At 37.4% G+C, this 22,347-nt stretch overlaps 1 protein-coding gene across 8 annotated transcripts in view; it reads left to right on the forward strand.

Annotated features, from left to right (window-relative positions):
• The window catches only part of LOC120624973 (paired amphipathic helix protein Sin3a), a 43,586-nt gene that overhangs the window by 12,335 nt on the left and 8,904 nt on the right, over positions 1 to 22,347 (forward strand). For 3 of the 8 annotated variants that reach the window (XM_039891832.1, XM_039891826.1, XM_039891831.1), the window contains exons 3-20: positions 8,975 to 9,041; positions 10,066 to 10,202; positions 10,831 to 11,036; positions 11,799 to 11,934; positions 12,454 to 12,617; positions 13,020 to 13,138; positions 13,776 to 13,867; positions 13,985 to 14,113; positions 14,322 to 14,441; positions 15,138 to 15,260; positions 15,747 to 15,837; positions 16,680 to 16,875; positions 17,414 to 17,568; positions 18,445 to 18,627; positions 19,052 to 19,149; positions 19,762 to 19,878; positions 20,303 to 20,479; positions 22,078 to 22,182. In XM_039891832.1, the coding sequence (XP_039747766.1) occupies positions 8,975 to 9,041; positions 10,066 to 10,202; positions 10,831 to 11,036; positions 11,799 to 11,934; positions 12,454 to 12,617; positions 13,020 to 13,138; positions 13,776 to 13,867; positions 13,985 to 14,113; positions 14,322 to 14,441; positions 15,138 to 15,260; positions 15,747 to 15,837; positions 16,680 to 16,875; positions 17,414 to 17,568; positions 18,445 to 18,627; positions 19,052 to 19,149; positions 19,762 to 19,878; positions 20,303 to 20,479; positions 22,078 to 22,182 (2,415 nt within the window). The remainder of the gene's footprint in view (positions 1 to 8,974; positions 9,042 to 10,065; positions 10,203 to 10,830; positions 11,037 to 11,798; positions 11,935 to 12,453; positions 12,618 to 13,019; positions 13,139 to 13,775; positions 13,868 to 13,984; positions 14,114 to 14,321; positions 14,442 to 15,137; positions 15,261 to 15,746; positions 15,838 to 16,679; positions 16,876 to 17,413; positions 17,569 to 18,444; positions 18,628 to 19,051; positions 19,150 to 19,761; positions 19,879 to 20,302; positions 20,480 to 22,077; positions 22,183 to 22,347) is intronic. The other 5 variants (XM_039891828.1, XM_039891827.1, XM_039891830.1 and 2 more) reach the window with 5 other exon arrangements.

The following is a 22,347-nucleotide window of genomic DNA, read 5'->3' on the forward strand; positions in this document are numbered from 1 at the left end:
TGGAAAAGAAGACTTATAAAGGCCTGACTGGATAAAATAAATAAAATGTACTTTGCTGGTTTATGCCCGTTTTCACTAAACCTAGGAAACGCTTAACAAAAATATTTTACATCAAGAATAACCACAATCAAGAAATAAATAACAAAGATCATTAAAATTAATGTTCTTTAAGGAAAAAAAATTTGGCTTTAAACATCTGCTATGATTCTGCTGAAACTCGAATGACAGGTCGATTGGAAAAAGAATTTTCATGCAATTCCATTCACAATTAATTTTTCCCACATTCTTTTTTCAATATGTTTAAAACGAATTATTATGTTCACGGAAATGGGTGTGTGAGAAAAAACAAGAAATTTGCATTAATACCATAAAAAATAAATAACTAAATTGAAAAAAAGGAGCCACATATTTAATTTTATTATAGAACTAGCTGATGCCCGCAATGTGTTATTTTTTAAACTCTGAAACCGTTTTCTCGAGATAAGAAGTATTTATTAATGTCTTCATTATACAAGTTATCTCTATGCATAATTTAATAAAGATCTGTGCGGTGGCATCGCACCGGAACGTTTAAAAACCTGGCGGGCACTAACCCACTAGTCTTTGTCTAGACCTGACCAAAAAAAATCGGAAAATACAAATTCCCAAATTACCCTACCGTGGATAAAACCCCGCGATCCCACTGCGCCTTGTAACCAAATTAAGAAACAAAAAAACATCCTTTCGGATTATTAATACTATGTATGGATGGTGTAGATAATATATTGGAAAATCACCAATTCACGCATACAGAGTTTGAACGCGGGCGTATGATGCATCCTTTGGCCAGCGCTCAAGTGAGTGCAATGACACTCTGTCATAATGCAAAGGAAGTAATACTCCTTACGTATCAACAATCAATGAAGTTACACTTACGGATCTCACGGTCTTACTTTACTGGTCCTATGTTTGCTCTTGGAGATACATACTTAGTTGGTTACTAATGCATATGGACACCATTGAATTCTAAAAAGGATTATATTGGTAACTTAATTGTATTTGTTCTACTTACCACCATGCTAATTTTGTCACCAATCAGCATTGTTGCAATGCTGTGTTCCAGTCTGAAGGGTGTGGTTGGCAGTTTAATTCCACGCATATGGGGCTTACGTATACTTACGGTAGCCTCACAATATATTTATAACAATATAGTATTTGTAAGACAACATATTAGTCAATATAAACAAAAATTGGATATAAACAGTTGACTTACAAGAAATGGTCATAAATTAGTGCAATCTGCATATTGTCTGTGAAAGGTGAAGAAGTCATTTGCGGGATTGAGTATATACGCTTTTATTATATGATTCCTAAGGTAATTTTGGACCTACCAACACATAAGTTTAAAGAAGTTAAACACATTTATTACAGCAAGGTTATTATACAATTGATTAATTTCTTAATGACAAGGTTGCTTGGAAGCTCCGCTTTCATCTCTCATAAGAAAGAAAAATGAATTAAAATGTAAATAGTTGATATTGGAAAAGAGCAAATGCTGAGTTTCTTGCCGGCTTCTTCTTGGTAGAATCTGCCTTCGGAACCGGTGGTAGTCACTACACACAGGCAGACTTGACGTTAGTAGTGCTTATATTAGGCCTATTTGAAATAAATAAACCTCACGTTGATGGGGTGGCATCTACACTATGTATGACATTGATTTAAAATGTTACTATGATGAAGGACGTGTTCCTTGCACGCCCTGCTAAGTGTTGCTCTGGTTTTGGGAGATGGTTTTTCACTTGCCATTAGCAGGCAGGGATTATATCCCCTGACAAGGTATATGATTAACATGTCCACCTGCTAAAGCACGGGAACATGGAATTTTTACCCCCGTTTATTAATACACATACTATTTGCATATTATTTCCACTTGTGCCCCAGTCCTCTAAAGAGTTGCTAAAGCTGTGGAAGAAGATAATTTTTTATTCTTTCCTCGGGGAGATTATTCTCTCCTTCTTTCTTCAGGGAGATTATTCTCTCCTGCCTATGCTAGCCGTTATGGTGGACCATCTTCTCGGTCCCATCCATTATTATTATTAGAAAGTAATTGTTGTCGCCCAAAAACCCAGCCTTGTCGTGATATTGTAAGATTTGTGAAAATAAATAAACAATTCAAACGCTCACTGAAATAATTGACCGACCGATGCGAGGTCAGGTCAAATTGCATATTGCATGATAAGAAGAATGATAATTGATTCCTGTGAAAGGCATAGTAAGTAGCTTTAATCTTTCACAAGTTTTGCCAAATTTAAACATGTAGTTCTTTCCATCAGCCCCTATGTAACTGTTCTGTCCACCGCTCCGATAAGTACATACTATATGTAAACAAGAATAAGTACTTACCTATACGTAAATACATTGATAAATAATTACAATTGCAATTATAGAGATATCACGTTCTGTAAACAACAACGGGTTATCGAATAGTTATCAGCGGTTGTGAGACTTATTGGTGTCAAAATAGACAGATACACTTTCTTGCCCGTGGTTTTGTCTTATATTGTTATCAATGGTTTCGGTTTTTGCACTAGTAAGGGTGAGTATATGTTAAAAAAAAATAAGTGTCGTTCATGAAAAAATCTCTAACCGGGTGTTTGATAACGGAATCAGGGAATGAAATGTAATAACCAGCAAATTTGTGGCTTTCTTGGGTTGAGAGGGTTAACTGACCGCTCGTGTTCGATCCCACATAAAATTAGAACCGGTTATAGAGCAGTTTGAAATAGTATTCCCATTTTTATAAATATAAAATGCATAAAAAAAATTCAAAACTGCAGGTTCACTGCAACTCTCTGGCAATCCCGGCCTGAGAAAAAACACAAAAAAATAGTGTTCCCATTTCTTTAAATTATAGATTTAATAAGTAACTTTAGCAGTTCTCTTGCTCATTAACATAATATCTCAAATCTCAATACAAAAAACATAACAAATTTCGAAACTGCAGGTTCACTGCAACTCTCTGGCAATCCCGGCCTGAGAAAAAACACAAAAAAATAGTGTTCCCATTTCTTTAAATTATAGATTTAATAAGTAACTTTAGCAGTTCTCTTGCTCATTAACATAATATCTCAAATCTCAATACAAAAAACATAACCTCAATCCATGTCTGCGTGAAAGAAGGACCACCGAACACTTTTTATAATATAGGCAACGACAATTTCACTCATTTATAACGGATACTGACAACACAACAAAGGGACAATTTATATAATACATTTGCGACGTTCTGTATGGCAGTAACTAAAAAAACCACACCTTTGATGTGCTCAACAAAGATTTACAGGTGGATGTATGTATAATGGACACCACGCTGCACTGTGCCAACAGTGATTCAACTTCGAGCTATTTATAGGCGCGCCACGCGGCGTAAAAAAAGCTTTTCCGTACACACTAATACGTCCTTGGTTGGGGATTACATTAAATCCGGTAAATGTAAATTAATATGAGTATCTAGATAGCTATAGCTAATAAATTATTTTTTTTAGGGATTATACCTCTTCATACCTAAATTGTTGAACTGATTTCGATTTAATGTGGTATTATTACCTATCTTGCGTCTCTCATCCTGTGGCCTTAGTTAAAGATTTGCCCGCAATTTAGGAGTCTCTTTTGCATATTATACAAGCAGGGTTTATCAACCTTATTTTCATAGTGCCGGACGGATTTAAAAAAAAAAAAATTTTATTGCTTTAGTAAAAAACACAAATTATCTAACGACATTTTCACAGGAAAATAAAATTTATTATTTGTTTGGTGTATGTATGTACATGCGATGTTTGCGCCTGCATTTGATGAAACAGTTAGTCGATATCTGGTTAATTTTTTGATAGTTATCATAAAATCTGCACCAATGCTGAAAATCCAAAACAATGACAAGCAACTTAAATTATAATATACGAACACTTAATGCCACCCTTAAGATCTCTCTACGCCCCACAAGTTGAGAAGTCTAAAGCATAGACTACTGATAAAACTTTAAATTGTAAGATTTTCTTCTTCAGACAAAATAAGTAAGATTAGTCGAGTGTGCAATATACAAAGCTAGTTGAAAATGAGTAACTTTGCTGTTGCAATAATCTTAGTTATTATAAAAACTGTGCCTACATACGTTTTCATTATGAAATACCCGCTGACAACCATAACATCAGCTGTGTTTACAATTAAGGTCAAATGGGGTCACGGATCACTATGGCAACAAAAAAAAGGATAAGGTCCTATATAATAATAATTCACACACGCACATACACGTGCTATTTCGATACATTGCAATTCGTTAGGGTTGTCAAATATTTATTTTCAAATGGATATATTAAGTTACTTGAAATAATGATTATTTCTCGAAATAGAGTAGAAGTGATTCTTTTTAGATAAAAGCGAAAAGCAGTGTCTCTTCTATTACTCTGTTAGTTTTACATATATTTTCCTTAAAATAAAACTAGATTTTAATTAATATTCGCAATTGCGGTGCGAAGATTACCAAATAGTTTTGAATACTCATCCGATAATAATCAAAGAACTTCCTGTTATGTTATAAGCACGAAGATCTTTACATCGTAGGTAAAAAAAAGCGTTTTAGAGGTCTTACTGCCGTTATAGGATGGACTCAGACACGTTGCATGTATTTCCTTCAAATTTCTTTTATGTAATATTAAGTAGTAAAGTATGTATAATTTCTTTTTTGATTCCATATTTAAATGTTCAATCTATTTGACATAATTTATTAAATGTTCGTCCAACGTCTGGTTTTCATAGTGGTACCAGTATTCACTTCGTAGTTGTACAGTATTCACTGATTTCGGCCCCGTCTTTGGTGATGCGAAAATAAATCGTGGTGCGCGTAGACATGGTATTCAGATATTCACTGCAATACCCACAATGTTCAGGATGGCACTTAAATCTTTCATTAATTAACAGTATTATTGAAGCTAAATACCTAGTTTCTTAGCAGTAATCATTTATTCTCATGACTATTATTCTTCCTTCCTATTAAAGTATTCATTTTATAAAAGACATAATTAAAGCCCACCAACCTGTATTAGAGCAGTGTTGTGGGTCTGTACACTATAAACCTGACTTCCCCAGGAGTGAAATAAAACAACTGGACTGACTCTAATACTCTATATTAAGCTTCTCTATAATTCATATTACTTTTTACCTTCAAATGACTCTACTACCAGTTCGGAATGCTGTCTTAGGCAGAGAAGACCACTGGCAAGAAACTCTACCGTTGCTCTTTTATTCAATCAATTAAAACAACTTATAAACACGATTACAACATTGTCCTATGTAATAACGCTAGGCCCTTTGATACAAGACATATTTTAAGACAGGTCAAACATAACTACTATTATCACTCATAACATCAGGACTGGAACAAATTGTTTTTATAGAGCAACCTTTGCCACATAAGCTATCTGTATTAAATAATGCTAGGGCTCCATTTATGATACCTAAATAACCCAAAGGATATAAGAGATATACTTATCTGATGCAACATCAGGTACAACCATAGTACCAACAACTTTTAACAACTTATCTCAACACCATCACCAGTATATACGACTCTTGTTCCGCCACAACAATATTTCGTTACGTTTATCGTTTCCATTATAAATCACCTATTCACAATTTGTAACGTTCTATCAACAATACTTTATTTTTTCTTCTTTTCTCAATTCATTAATCTAAATCCGTGCTAACATTTCTTTCCCGCTTACTATCTTGTCAAACTCGCGTCTCCCGCCATAGATACTATACTTTTATTTGACAGTCTACTAAAGTCCATTATTCTATTTTCAATACATTATCAATGAATATACAAACTATGATTTGTTGATATATTTAATATAATCCATGGGGTTTATCTTAGATAAAGTGCTGCAATTCCCTATTTCCTAACACGCGCTTAGCTTAAGTCGTGCAAACACAGGCTCTGGCTACTGGCCCGAGTTACTCGCACAAGCTACTGGTGCAAGCTACATAAATGGTTTGCATCAGTAACTTATAGAAGTGTTACTGATCAGTTACACAAGTTACAGATGTAAACGGTATATATGCACATGAAGTTTGCGTAAGTAACTTCTTGGTCGGGTCATAGCTTGGCCAGCGTGGTGGACTATGGCCTAAACCATTCTCATGACTTGTAGTGGGCCGTTAATGGATTGATGAAGTGTGGACGGTAATTTTGAACTGATGGATCCTTACGATGTGCGTGCAACCGGTCGCTGCTACGGATCGCCATTTAATTTGGGCCCTTCATATTGCAAGTCCGCTAGGCTGACTCACGCGAACTGGTTTGCCATCGTCCACACAAACTTGTCCCTACCGACTAGTCGTTCCCCTCCTCTATTTTAATTCGGTCGACCATAGTGAGCATACAAAAGTTTTTTACCGGTCTTAAGGCAGAGCAAAAATCATACGGTTTTAGATGTTTGTTTTTGTAGGTTGTCAAATTCTTCTGTAGCCTGTAGCAAATAATAATGGAAATTAATAAATATACTACGACAATACACACATCGCCAAAGTAAGCGTAGCTTGTATTATGGGTACTAAGATGACTGATGAGTATTTTTATGAATAATACACATAAATACTTATAACATACAGATATACCCAGACACTGAAAAACATTCATGTTCATCACACAAACATTTTCTTTGGGCCTTGGACTCCGAAAGCAGGGTCGCTGCCCACTTGCCAGTCGGCCTTAATTCTTGTATAATTTTCACCTATTGAATTTTTCCATTATTTTATTTAGGATGATATTCTTTAATATATATTTTTTTGTTATCGCCATGCATTCGTTATAGCAATTAATCATTTCAACCTTTAGGAGAACAAAAAAACAAAGCGACAGCTATCTCAACCGGTCATGTGAAAAAAATTATATAATATCGATACCGGAAGGATGTACGAATAATCTGTGGGAATCGAACCCCACTTCCCCCCATCCCGTCGCTCGCTTCTATAAGCGTGATGGCTGCGTACAGGGGGACAGAGCAACTTGACATTGGAAGCGTCGCCGCCTCTATGGCTTGCGGCGTGCCGAAAATGTCAATACATTTTTTTTAAAAATAAAAATGGCTTAATTTACATTGTTCGTTGTTTATAGGTTGTTGACTTTTTGAAATGATAACAAATAGCAATTATATTTATGCTATGGAATAGAAAGTGACTTTAAAGTTAACGACTATGATTAAGAAAGAATATCTTATTTATGAAGCTGTGATAGCTCAGTGGGTAGGACTTCACTTTTGGGGGGCGGAGATTGAATGCCAGCACGTACCTCTAACTTTTTTAAGTTATTTGCGTTTTAAGCAAATAAAATATCACATGCTTCAACGGTGAAGGAAAACATCGAGAGGAAACCAGATCAGCTCTCAATAATTCTTTCGTACTAAAGGTGTGTAGATTCCACTATTCCGCGTGGGCCAGCGAGGTGCTTAACCCCTTCTCATAGTGGGAGGAGACCGCTGTTCTGTAGTGGACCGGTAATGGGTTGAAATGATGATGATGTTGTTTATATTGACTGAAATAAATTTTTAAAATGCCTCGTTGGTATATTAGTTAGCGTGTTTGTTTGTTTTGTGTACGCGGATTATAGCAAACTAAGCTTCATCGGATAAATTATTTCATGCATAGTTCACGTTGGGCGTGCATTGATATCTGTGCAACCTTTATTATCTGTCCTAGACCTATACCACTATCATTGAAGGAGAAATCTCTATTCAATGATTATAGTTTCCCTTCTGAACTTTTTTTAAATAAACTTGAATGTATAAGCAAAGTTAAAATAAATACATAGAAACATTGCATATGTTTATTTTGCACGAAACATGTTACGTGGATGTTCATTACAATAAGTATTTATTGGTCACTGTAAATTGCAATGAAAACACTGTAGAACAAACAACAATTGATTACGTTAATTGCATATTATGGAATAGGATTCTAATAAAACAATTAGAAAATAAGTTAAAAATATGTTAAATACTTATTTCTTGTCACTAAGCGTTGCCCTTTGTGGGACAGAATTCGTAATGGAGAAATACGTAGGAGAATTAAAGTCACCGCAATAGCCCAAACAATAACCAGGCTGAAGTGACAGTGGGCGATTTATGTCTGTCGTAGAACCGATGGCCGTTGGGGCAGATGTGTTGTGGAGTGGAGACCGCGGACCGGTAGGAGCAATGTGGGACGATCTCCAGTCGAGATGACCTTCAAAAGGTAGCTGGAAGCGGCTGGATGAGAAAGCTTAGCTTAAGTTCCTTGCGATTCCATCGTCAGTTATCTCAGAGACCTCGCTTCATTGCTCAATAAATAAATTAAAAATGTAACCCTGGCCGGAGCAAAGGACGGGCATCTATAATATTAAAAAAGCGTGTAACAACCGGCGCCGCCCCGCAATCAATATATGAATTTTACACTCCGAAACGAAATGTCTATCTATTGATTTTCATAGACGTCCCATTTATAGGACTTGTAGATCGGAACAAAGGACCGGTACGTATAACGACAGTATAAAGAGATACAGTAGGTCGACCCTTATTACACTACACGATATTTTGGTATTGTTTAAGGGGTGGGCGTGCCGGGACCTCTAGTGAGTGCATCACTCCACTAGTAATGGGGCCATAACTCAGTTTAATTGCGAACGTTGACAGAATTGAAGAAATATCTACTTGAGCACCTACGCTATACGCTAGAAAACCTATCCCAACTATTTTAAGCATTTTTGAACCTACTTCATGAGATTTAACGTCCCACTGATGTGCTCTCTCATAGCAGAGGGCTTTTATAGCAAATTAAGTGTGAACATTGAACCGTTTTTACAAAATGGTCGCTCGATAAAAAAATGGTAAGGCTCCACGTTCATTGAGTCGTTGAACTCAGACTATCCGTACTCTTGACACAAATTGTTTTGTTTTTGTCGTAGATCCAGCAGCAAGGGTCTAGCAACATGCACACACTAGCCCAGCAGTCATCACAGCCACAAATGTTAGGTAAGTACAATAATCTAAGAAATATTTCTAATTATTAACTTGTTTATTTCATAGAAAACACTTAAAGGAGTTGTTCCACTCAATAAGTGATTTTTGGATACTTTTTTTTATCTTTCTTTACAAGGTGTTGAGCTGCAATATAACCTGGTGATAAGAAGTGTTGCAGTCGTGAAAAGGTAGCGCGCTCACGTGTTATTATTATGGCAGTAATATTAACATCTATATCAAATGTGCCGATATTGTCTTGCGGACAAATATGTAACACTAATTCGACCCACAAATAAACCAGTGCCACCTCATAATATCAGTGCCATCTCAATAATACTGATAAAGTGCTCTGGACCATATAACTGAGTCATATTTTAGTCTGGCTTATCCTTGTTAGAACAGTTGTACGAAAATAGTTTGTTTAATCGTGCAGTCAAATCGGCAATACCTCGTATTATAATATCACATGCGCCCGCTTAGTGGTCTTTTTACGTTTCAGCACCAATCTGTGGTTAATTTTTTGTGTACAATGAACCTGTCGTATTATATGCAGTTATATACTGAGATGTTCTGGTATATTAAAAGACTTAAATATTACTGTAAAGGACAAAAATTGTTAGGTTAGGAGGTTATTGAGTTTTATGTCAAGAAATATGCGCCATATGAGACACGTGATGAAACCCATGCGATGTGCATACAACAGAATGTCAGTGTTGATACAAGCATGCTGCCTTCCTTCTGATGTCTCAGCTTGTATTTTTAGGCATTAAAACAATAATTCATCTACATCTGTACAAATAAAAAAGGAATGTCTTACTTTTAGAATAGTTCCTCTTATTAACCTTATATGAGTTATTGAAGTTCAGCCCAAAGGCTTAGGCTTTGTTGGGACGACGTCCAAACCAAACATATTTTTAACTTTAAAATCAAAAATTTCCACCATTTTACCACCATTAGAATGCAGATAAGCAAGGCGACCCTGCAATGTCCTTATCGTTGATATACAAGCTCTAATCTTCACCATTTTGTGTATTAGGAACGACAACAATGATGGGTGGTGGATTCGGTCGCGGCCCCGCCCGCGCCAGCACGCCCGCCGTCATCAACTATTTGAAGAGTAATCCGGTGCCGTACTCGGCGAAACAACCGCCCAACGTGCCGCCGAGGCTTAAGGTATATATCTTTCTATACTAATATAGTCCTTTTGACTATACACATAGCTCATACAAAAGCAGTGAGAGCCCAGTGGGTAGGACTTCGACTTCAATTTCGGGGGGCCGAGTTCGACTTTGCTAATTGCTTATGTGCGTTTTAAGCAATTAAAATATAACTTGCTTCAAAGGTGAAGGAAAACCTGCATGCCTGAGATGTTCTTCATAATGTTCTCAAAGTTGTGTAGGGTGGACAACAACCTTAACCCAGTGACGTGCACTGGGTTTCTTACTAGGGTATGCATGCAGCAGGAAAACTGCATAAAACGGCAAAAAATCTCCTTCTATACGGTTATATAATTAATTTTAGGGTAGGCAGTGCTTTTGCGCATGTATGAAGTGCCACAGCCTTAACCCCTTCTCTTTGTGGGAGGCAACCCGTGCCCTGTAGTAGGCCAGTAGTGAGTTGATATCATGATGATTATAGCTCATGGGAAGTGTTCGGTGACGCTTTTTGTTAACCCAAAAAGTGCTCAAAGTGCCTGAAGAAGTTGCCACTACAAAATTTGGGCTGCTCTGTCTGGCTGGCAGGAAGTTAAATTATCACTAAAGAGAAGTAAAGAGATATTTTCAAAGTCAAATTGTTACAGATTGTAAGCCAGCCAACACTACCCATGTCGGGGCGCCAGTCCCCAGGGCTAGCAGCACCCCTGGCCGCACCTCCAGCCGGCCAATTCCAGCGACTGAAGGTGGAAGATGCTTTATCGTATCTCGACCAGGTCAAATACAAGTTCAACACGATGCCACAAGTCTACAACGACTTCCTGGACATCATGAAGGAGTTCAAGAGTCAGACGTGAGTTTCACACAAGTTTCATACTATTTGTCCACTTTGTCCGTTACAAAAATATTCCTCAATGAAGGTCTTATCGTATCATTTTTATCGGAACATGTCTTATTATGTAAACGATCTTGTCAGCCCTTTCTAGTGTTAGGTATAAAAAAAAAATAAGTAATTAATAGTCTGTAACAGTTCACTGCTGCATTATTTTGCCCATAAAGACCAGTTTGCCTGTAATCACAATAATAGGTAGGTTGGTAATCACTGTAGATTCCGAATCGGAATTTATTGATTAAAATTTAAATTCAAAATTTTTTTATTCAGGTAGACCCTATCATAGGACCTGATGTAGCGTTCATACGTAATATATGTAACCATTATTGTGGGATGATGGTGATAAATGCACTTGTTAACTTGAAAATAAAGCTAGGAGGGCTCTACCCTACGCGCCCTGGTCTAAGAGCCAACAACAAACTTAGCCGGTTTTTTTTTTCTATCACCATCTTTCTTAGTCTAATAATAATAAGTTATGAAGTTAGAGCATTTCATACCATTCTTTAGATTTAGTTGCAACACTGACTGTTATAGTTTTTGAATTATCCCTTAATTAAACGAGACTTGTGAATGTTAATTACGATTAAAGGCTCCTATTTCTAAATGATGATATTAATTACCGTTTGAGACAAATGAAAAACAACAATGGCTGTATTTTTAACTGATGTCATGTGAACATCGCAAGCAGCAGACGCCAACGCATAGCCCCTCATTGAACAACAGTGTCGGTTACAGGATCGACACACCGGGTGTCATCACCCGGGTATCGAACCTGTTCAAGGGGCACCCGGAGTTGATCGTCGGATTCAACACATTCCTGCCACCAGGGTATAAGATTGAGGTGCAGAGTAACGGGCAGGTGAGAAAAGTTCTTTATCTTTACATCTTATAAACAAAATGGCTCCCGCCTTTAGTACGCTTAGATCTTTAAAACTACGCCACGTATTTTAATGCAGTTTTCAGCTATGGATAGTGATTACGAGGAATTTTAATTCATAGTTAGTTGTATGCATATTATATGAGAGAAAACCGAAGAATAGTTATGTGATGTCGCAACAAACGTAGTTTTGTGCGCCTGCATTGCACAGTATAGACTAATCATAATCATTATATTATTAATCACTCCAAGCTGCCCTACAATAAGTATCTACATTGGAACCGTGTAAAGCCGGACCGAGTCGCTAGTAACTATAAGTGTACGCGTATACTGCTTATTTTAATTGTTATAATAATATAGTACATATTATACAACCATAAATAATAAATTCAATACATATATATACATACGAATATATTAAAAATACAAGAGAGAAACGATAAAATATAGTAAAATACTCACTCATAACACCAGATAAAATAAGAATATTTATGTACACAGGTGTCAGTATCCATGCCATCACCAACGGGCGCCGGTTGCGCAGGCGTAGGCGTTGTGAGCAGCATGGGTTCAGGCGTAGGCGGCGTGGGTGGCGGTGGCGTCATGATGGGTGTCCATCATCCCCCCCAGCAGTCTCAAATGGTGCACTTGTTGCCGGTGCCTCCGTGAGTTTACTACTTTCAGATTTATATCAAAATAGTATATCATACCAATTTCTTTGGGTTTTTGTTCATGCCCTCGTAACGGAGTAAAACACCAATCTGAACTCTCGTCGTAATGGTTTCCCTTTAAGTCATCCTATTATTAAGTAATATAATAGGATAACTTGCGCATGCGCCATGCATGCCTAACTTGCGTATGACGCTGCTGACACCATTTATCGAGACCGACGGTGAAATTATTTATTAATACAATAGTTATTCATTATGATGACATTAATTACCGATTGATATGCCAGTGATAAAAACTTAACGGCTGCTCTATTTGAGTTCTGACTTATATACATCCAGCATGGATATCTACCTGCCTTCATTAAGAAATTTACAAATAGCCTTTACAACTGGCAGGTCCGTCAGTACGGCGATCGTTCACAACCTCTCTGTGAACGCGGCACCGGCTAATACGCTGCATCACATATCACAGGCGCACCAACAAATCGAAGCAGCTGCCATACACCATCCACCAGGTAAGTTCCGATCGGAATACCGACCGAAAATACCGGCACCTTTTCCCGCCCATAATTTTGTTGATAAGCGATTGTGGAAAAATTGGGCCTGTGAGAAAATGTGGAAATTACAGTCGGTAACTGCGCTGTATAAAGATACTTATCGTATATCGTAGGACTAACAGATTTAAGAAAATTCAGGTGCCCAAGTCTGCTATTGCAATTGTCTCAGCGGTCGATGATAAGAAGTAATAATGTAAAATTGAACATAAAAACGGCTTTATCGTAAATAAATTAATTGTGAAAAGACCTACGGTAACCGAGCGAAAAGTTAGAACTTACGTAGTTTTGGTACCAACGAATATTTTATTTATTGCCTGTTTATTATTAATAAATATTATACATATATTTTTTTATTTTTTTTCGTAGTAGATAGAACCAGTTAAAGCAGACTTGCGTATCGTCCAAAAATTTATGATTTATATAGGTAAAATGGAAGATACATAAACTATAGAATTATTGTCTAACTACGTTTACGGGTTAGATCACATAGAGGGAGGGAAACCTTGGAATTTAAGGCAGGAGGCCTGTGCCCAGCAGGACATTAATGTTCTAAGGATGATGACAAAACTAAAGGATAATATTATGTTGTCACCAGGAAGCATACCAAGTACAGGCGGCGGTCACACAGCGGCTGCGGGACAGCCCGTTGAGTTCAACCACGCTATCGAATATGTCAACAAGATAAAGGTAACTCCTATTTAAAAATCTATCACTCTGTAACATTATCGCAATCAAACACGAAAACAATGCGATTGTATAAGAAATAAGGCATAATATCTAATGAAACGTTTTGTTTTCAAACAGTCTCGCTTCTCACGCCAGCCGGACAAATACAAGAGATTTCTGGAGATCCTACACGCGTACCAACGCGGACATCGCGATGTCAAGGAACCACAAGCTAAACAGCAGACCGAACAAGAGGTCTACTCGCAGGTAACTCATCCATTCAACCAGCTTCAGGTCATATCATCTAAAGGGGGTCCCCATACAAAAAATGCATTTTGTAACAGTTTTTTGCTCAATCTAAAATAATGTTAATGTAATGTAGGCAATTCATATTACACTTTGGTATGCAATCCTCCACGTGCAAGTTTTAATACGTACTGCTAGTTTTATTAAAATCCCATTTTATTACCGCCAGGTGGCTAAACTGTTTGAGAACCAAGACGATCTGTTGGCGGAGTTTGGCCAATTCCTGCCAGACGCCAAGGCGGTGACCAAGCCAACCCACATGCCGCACACCAGGTCTCCGCCGCCACAGGTAAGATTAGTTAATTATCTTTAATTAACAAACTAGGTTTCATGGACAGTTAATTTGTTAGTCTTCATAGCTTAAATCAAAAGCTCTATATCTCCACTGAGAAAAGCCAGTGTTCATCAGGACTCTTAATAGGCTGACGCTGATTTTTTTATGAGGAGTGAAACGATGTCGAAAGACATCAAATTAGTCGCTGGGAGCCGCTGGAAATAAGTGTATAATCTTATTTATAAATTGTGTGTGTATTAGTGTGTAATCTTATTTATAAATAGTACTGGATTTCTAACCCTTTTCCAGAGACCTTGACTTGGACCGGCTGAAATGTGGGATGTGAAACCAACTTGTTTTCCATCATTGCAAACATAATTTTTTATATACACCTTTTGGTATTTACTATTATTATTGCTAAAGAGTAATACCAAAAATGCAATATAACAAGAGAATATAAGAGGTTTATTGACTTATGTTTACAACTGCCGCGGTTGGGTAAAAATTAATAAGATTGGGCTATTTATGAGATTTATAAATAGTATGATCTTTATTCTAAAGAGACATTGAATATAGTCCACACGCAAAATAATTGAAATATCGGGAAACAACTCGAAAATTACAATTAACAAAAATCAAGTAATTTGTCTGGGGATTTAAATGAAAGGCGTAAAGAACTGTATTCCTAACGAGGTTCTTGTGTCCGTACAGCCCCGCACGGAGAGAGAGAGCGAGACGGAGCGGTTCCCGAGCGCATCTCCCCCACACGTGCCGCTGATCTCCCATACGGCGCACTCCACTCCGGCGACGCACTCAATCCATCATCACGTACAGGTACGTGATTTCATTTTGTATACCCATTGAGAGTACCAAAATAAAAAATAGCCTTTTTTTGTTGCCTCCTGTCATCCCATGTAATTTTCTAACTACCTGTGAAAGTTCTTTTATAATTGATGAGTGGTGGGACCCATTTATGAGATAAATCGAAAGAAATATACACACAAAAAAAATGTATTTTTTAAATTTTTAATCGCCCTATATACTTGGGTCGAAGAACCGATGGATGCTGATGTTCCAAGGCTCTAGAATGAAGACACCGTACCCGGTTAGACCCCACCGTCTCTGGAAACTGCTGGAAGCAATATATATATATAAATATATATATAAAACGTATAGTATATGTATATATATATCATTCATATCAGTATACTATACGTTTTATACTTAGAGTACACTTGGCGGCACGTCTCTGTCAACGGGGTGGTTACTAGCCACGGCCGAAGTCTTCCACCAGTTGGTAACGTTTCTCATTGTCAACAGCAAGTGCCGAAGCACACTAGCACTAGTGTACAACCGCCGCAGCATCATCACCTCAAAAGATCGCCCAGTTTCGGATCTTCTACACAGATTGGTGAGTTTTATTAATATAAGTGTAATCAGCATAATTGCAGTGAATCAAGTTTTACTACGGTAATAATTTAGTATCCAGCTGTCCTGTACCTACAAGTGCCGATTTGGCATACCGCAATTGTCGCGCGTAGGGAAGCGCACATCTCCGCACTGCATGCATTCATTGTGCTGTTGGTCGGCCGAGTTGACTCTTAAGACCACAGTGCTACCTCTACGCGGTCGTCAATATCTCAATACAAATTGTTGAAACGACTTAAAAAAATCAATCCCGGGACCTCGTGATACGTAGTTAGACAAAGAAGCAAAAAAAATATATTTTTGAAAATAACTAACATATAGGGTAACCGCAACTTTTCCATACACAATTAAACCGCGCTATGAAGTAGATATGTACAGATTTCGTGTATTTATGTGTATTGGAACAATCCAATTAAATCATCGGCCTATAAACAATATTGAGACATGTGATGAAACCCATGCGTTGTGCATACAACAGAATGTCAGTGTTGATACAAGCATGCTGCCTTCCTTCTGATGTCTCAAATATTTATCGCATTTACGAGGGTTCTACCGCAACCTAGTCTATAGATCTAAGAAGCTCACAACCCACCCACAATTTGGCTAATAAATAAATATGATTATTATTAACACACTAAGCTGGAGATTCATTTTCATCACCATCCCACGTAACTTAAAACTATTAAAAAGCTTAGCTATAATAATAATATATATTTTGATAGTTACAATGTGTTTGTCATTAAATTTTCGAATATGTATGACTATGAGTCACAAAGAAACAAACAATAAGCACATGTTGAGCTCCATTAACAAGAATAATTCCAGCAGCCTCCGGAGCCCCCCCGGCGAAGAAACCCCGCTCAGCGGTGGTACCGTCTCCTGCGCCGGTGCCACCGCCGTCGTCCCTCCGCGACGTATCATACGCCGATGCGGCCAAACTAGCCACCGCGCACGACTACAAATTCTTCGACAGGGCGCGAAAAGAGCTCCGTCCGCAACATGTCTACGACAACTTTCTGAGGTAAATACTTCATCGTCATTATTTCAACCAATATACTTTAATTGCTAGAAATATTTCTTTTCGAAAGACCCACACTAAATTTATAAATTTTTAATATTAAACAATTAAAATGTATTGCAGTGCGTGCGTCTAATGCTGAAATTAATTGTGGACAATCGTGATTTATAGCTGAAAATTATAAATACATTTTGGGTATTTAAGTTTATGATTTAACATTTTTTTTGTAATATTAAATACAATAGCTGAGTCTAGTTTTTTTTATTGACTATTTTAATTTGAGATAATTAAGTTATGTATATTTTATACTACATTCTGAATACAACTTTACCCTGCAGTTGCAGTGATAACAATCTATGTATATATTTCTGTCTTTCTTTTCCTGGGCCTGTCTCCATACTTGGTTGGCCTGAAACATACATTATATGTGTATACTGTAAATTATTCCAATAATATTCCAAACCAGTGATGAAAAGACTACAATCGTCGCAACAATTACTACAGGAGTCCTTATCTTTCTAACTCCACACCTGTTCAACAGATGCCTGATGCTATTCACCAATGAGATAATATCCTCATCTGAACTCCTCTGTGTGACGTCTCCGTTCCTCTGCCGGCATCCAGAGCTCCAGAAATGGCTGCAGGACTTTGTAGGCCCTGTGTCACCACCGCACACACCTACCAGCACTCATCCAGGTAGGCTTGCAAAAATTGGATTCACTGAAAGCTGTAGGAAACATGCAGACTCTGTCTAAAGTAGGACTTTGAAACAGGAATATGTATGTATTCGTCTGCATTCAGTTATTATAATGTATATGGCTATATACAGAGGTCATAATATATGACATTTATCGGTCATGATGTATACAGATCATGTCATCAGCGGTCATGATGTATATGGCTTCATCCAGTGATCATGGTCTTTACAGCTAACTTTAGCGGTCTTGTTGTATAAGACTACATTCAGCAGTATAATGTATAAAAAGTGGGCATAAGGTGTAGCTACATTTGGTGGTCACGACGCATACAGCTACATTTATTATTATTCGAGATTTACTCTCACGCCCGTGTTCAAAATAAATACATAAAAAGATAATTATGATGAAACTCTTTATTTGTATACCACAACATTAACATATACAAAATATAATAAAAACAGACTCATAGAAAGAAGTAGAATACAAAAGGCTGCCTTATCGCTTAATAGCGATGTCTGCTAGGTAACGTTTGAATTAGGAAAAAAAAGAAGAGGAGAATAGACTGCCGGTGGTACAAATTTTAAAATAAATACATTTAGCTGTGCAGACAGTGATGTATAACACTACATTCAGAAATCATAATGTATACAGCTACATTCAGTGGTCAGGATGTATACAGCTACAAACAGCAGTTGATAGAAGTAGCAAAAGAAGAGTCGCAAGATTCGAGACGAGTAGTATGCATTCGTTAAAAAGAGTTGAACCCGCGAGATGGTGTCCCGCTATTTGCGTCAGTTTGAACAATATCATACACAAAATACTTACGCGACGCGACGGTTCGCCTTAGTTGTAACTGAGCGTTAAACTTGTACAGGTTACAACAGTTTCGGTGGCTCCGTCGGCGCTGCTCCGGTGCTGAGCACGGAGCGTTCCCGGCTAGGCACCGGCACGGCAACTGTCAGCACCGGTACCGGAGAGGCGCGATACGAACCGCTTCCGCCTATGGCTGCTCAGTTGCGGTATGACCGCCCGACTGGTGACACCGCTATGGATATAGGTAAGTTATCATCCATGCAGATTTCATACAATAAAAGTATATTCGGTTTTTTGAACTTCGGAAGCAACCCTTAGTTTTTCCGAGATAAAAGTATCCTATGTACAGTACTCCAAGAAAGGACACAAGAATGGTTATATTAAGATGATTATTGTATTAAATCAAAGGGTTAGTTACTTATAGTTTATATTTATCGTATAATATATTAAATTGTCATCTATTAATTAATTTATTCAAATGCAGATGCAGGAGAACTAAAAAATATTCCAACGAATAGAAAATGTTCTCCTTTGAACTCAAAAAATCAATCGTAAAGAATGCAAATGAAGTATAATAGCCCATAATATCTCACGACGGTGTAAAAATTATGACGTACAAAACTGTCTTATTATAAAAATACAACAGTTTTTTTTAATGTTCTGCACAGATTTGACAACGTGCAAACGGTTGGGTACGTCTTATTGCGCCTTGCCCCGGGATGCGGCCGCCCGCCGTTGCTCTGGTCGCACGCCGCTGTGCAAAGAGGTAAGGAACGGTGTAATACACCGTCAAATCTACTAATATCACGGTCTTACTTGGCCGGCATGAACTTTGTTTCTAAAGACTTTCTTGCTTTTTTTACTATTTTATTTATGTAGTGTGCTAGTTCTGCCAAGTTAGATTGCGCGGTCAGTACATATTATGTTTAATTACAATAACTATGCATATATGAGACATGTGATGAAACCCATGCGATGTGCATACAACAGAATGTCTGTGTTGATACAAGCATGCTGCCTTCCTTCTGATGTCTCGAATATAGGTGTCATATCTTATTTATAAATATTGTATATATAAGTCTAATAACTAGTGTTAGTTTCCAACAACTCCATATCATTCCATACATACAGGTATTAAAAAAAAGCGATGGACTTCGGCTTCTCTTTCGATGGGACCGAGATTGATCCCTAAAACAGCTTAAATCGTTCTCATTCTGAGAGGCGATCGGTACCTTGTATTGGCCCGGTTATGGATTGAAATGATGATGATGATACCACAACTGCATATTATAAAAATAACCACCTAAGTTACAAAGTAGTAAGGAATTACTGAATCAGGAAAGGTTAAATAAAGAAGTGTTCAATTTGTTTAAAACAGGTGCTAAACGACACATGGGTATCTATACCAACTTGGAGCGAAGACTCAACTTTCGTGACGTCACGGAAGACTCAATATGAAGAGTACATCTACCGCTGTGAAGACGAACGATTTGAGGTTAGTACAATACAAATATTCTTTATTTTAAGGTTATAGACTCCCACGAACGTCCTGTCCTGTGCAATGAAGATTCTGGGATTTTTTAATACATAATCTAAAAATTTTGCAGATCAATAACTTTTTATTACACTTGTTGACAGTGCTGGTGAGTCCATATAACATGTACCCAAGGGTTACATTAATGCTTTTCTTGAAGATCTCTAATTATTTTTTAAATAAATTACATCCGTAGTACTAAGTTGGCAAGAAGAAACATATGCTATTTGATAACTTAGCTTTCTTTTAGTAAAAGAATGGTTAAAATCGGTCGAGTACTTGCAGCTACAAAGAAATCTTTCCTCTTTATAATATTTATTTTGTTTTCAATATTTATATAATTTTTTTAATTTATGGCAGAATCTAACGAATCCAAATTTTCCAGCTGGACGTCGTCATTGAAACTAACGCGGCGACCATCCGCGTCTTGGAAGGCGTTCAGAAGAAGCTGTCGCGAATGACCGCAGAGGACGTGGCGAAGTATCGTCTCGACGAGTGCCTTGGAGGCCACTCGCCTACCATACACCAGAGGGCTCTGCGGCGCATCTACGGCGACAAGGTGGTACGGCACCACGCGCTCTACGCATGCGCACAACATTACACAATTGCACACACCTTCGTTGTGGTACAATTCACCGCCATAACAGAACTATAATGACCACACTATACTGAAACAGAGCGCTGCGACTGTACACATGGGCATATCTAGCAAGAACACACTGAATACTAAAACATAGTGGCACAAGAAATACACATACACACAACAACACTGAAGCACCTGAAGGAGGCCACTGCAGCAATAGAAGGCGCTGTGCCATACACCAACATGATTAATAAAATATCACTGTAGAATGATCTGATACTATACACCAGACTGCGCTACTGTAAACCTAGAATGCTGCACTAAAATATTTTGACACTCTGAAAGAATACACTGATATTCTACTCAAAGTAAAAAAAAATACAACTCTGATATACATATAGTTGCATCTTAGGTACACAAACACAGCACAAGCCTAAAACACAGAAAAAACTACAGTTGTGCATGCTGTAGTTGTAGAATAAATTTAGAATTATAGTACAGTAGAAAGACATGTATCCTTCGCAAGCATGGCTTTATCCTATTGGGTAATAACATTTATAGTGGTGGGCGCTACGGCTTTTAAGTGAGAAGTCCTGGGTTCGAATCATGAGCTCATTGAATTTTAAATTTCTAAATGGATAAAGTCCGGTATGTATTCTGTATAAAAGAAATAAAAAGTTACTCTTTGGTAAAAGAAAAAAGGCCAACAATTTAACAAAATCCAGTGGTAATTGATAATGTCGACTATTTTGCAGCGCGCTTGTTTGGAAGATGCCTATTTACTTGTGCCTTTGAAAGGGAAAAGTCTAAGCTTGTATTTTTCGCAGTTATTGTGCATAGTAGTTTATATATAATATTTTAGTGGCATAATGGTGCTAGTGTGGTTGTACAGTAAAATAGGTACACAGTTTAACAGATTATTTTTATGGTCAGCTTAATATCCTAATTCTAGGCACAGGCCTCCCCCTCCTATGAGAGAGTACAGACTATATAGAATAGACTTGGCACACGTTTTATTCGTCAATCTCCATAGAAAAAATACGAGTAATGGGTAGCACGTCTATATAGACTTTTGCAATAACAGCCAAATAAATATATCCAGACTAGTTGGTGAGGGGGTAGGGTAGCCGATGGGGTATTAAAGTATTCATAATAAAGGAAAACTACAAATTACTATATCAATACTCTTAGAGAAATAACTAAACGGGTTATAAAAAAGTTACGCAGTGACAACGTGTAAGGTCAAAAGGGAGGGGTTACACAGATTACTAAAGCAACAACAAAAAGTAAAGGGGCCCTAGTTAATAATTAACACCCTTAATCATATGCACACATTTCCATGTGTAAATTTCAAGTAATTACAATAAGTTAGGGTTGTCAATTAATTTTTTTTGGTTACTTTTGTAGGTTAAGTTAACGTTATTTGAATTAACATTATTCTTCTAAATCGAATATTAGTAACTTAAGGGGGGTGTCCTAGTACTACTCTCCAAACTATCCTTGTAAATAGTTTTGCCAATTGTTTGTACAAAGCGTCAAAATGTTCAAATGTTCAAATGTTCAATTGTGCTTGTCAGGCGGTGGACATCATAGCTGGACTAAAGAAGAACCCAGTGGTGGCAGTTCCCGTGGTGCTGCGGAGGTTAAAGGCCAAGGAAGAGGAGTGGAGGGAGGCCCAGAAGGTAATTAATCCTTTTTAGGCTATGGTTGAAGGTCTTCAGCTGTCTTATAACTAATTATTATAAGAATGTTGAAGACCTTGACATTCCGTTTGAAAGCACTAATCTATAGAATCGAATTTGATCGAATCCATTCCATAGATTAGTGATCGAGATCGAAAATTTAGT

The sequence above is a fragment of the Pararge aegeria genome, chromosome 7 (genome assembly GCF_905163445.1).
Source record: "Pararge aegeria chromosome 7, ilParAegt1.1, whole genome shotgun sequence".
Classification (NCBI taxonomy): domain Eukaryota; kingdom Metazoa; phylum Arthropoda; class Insecta; order Lepidoptera; family Nymphalidae; genus Pararge; species Pararge aegeria.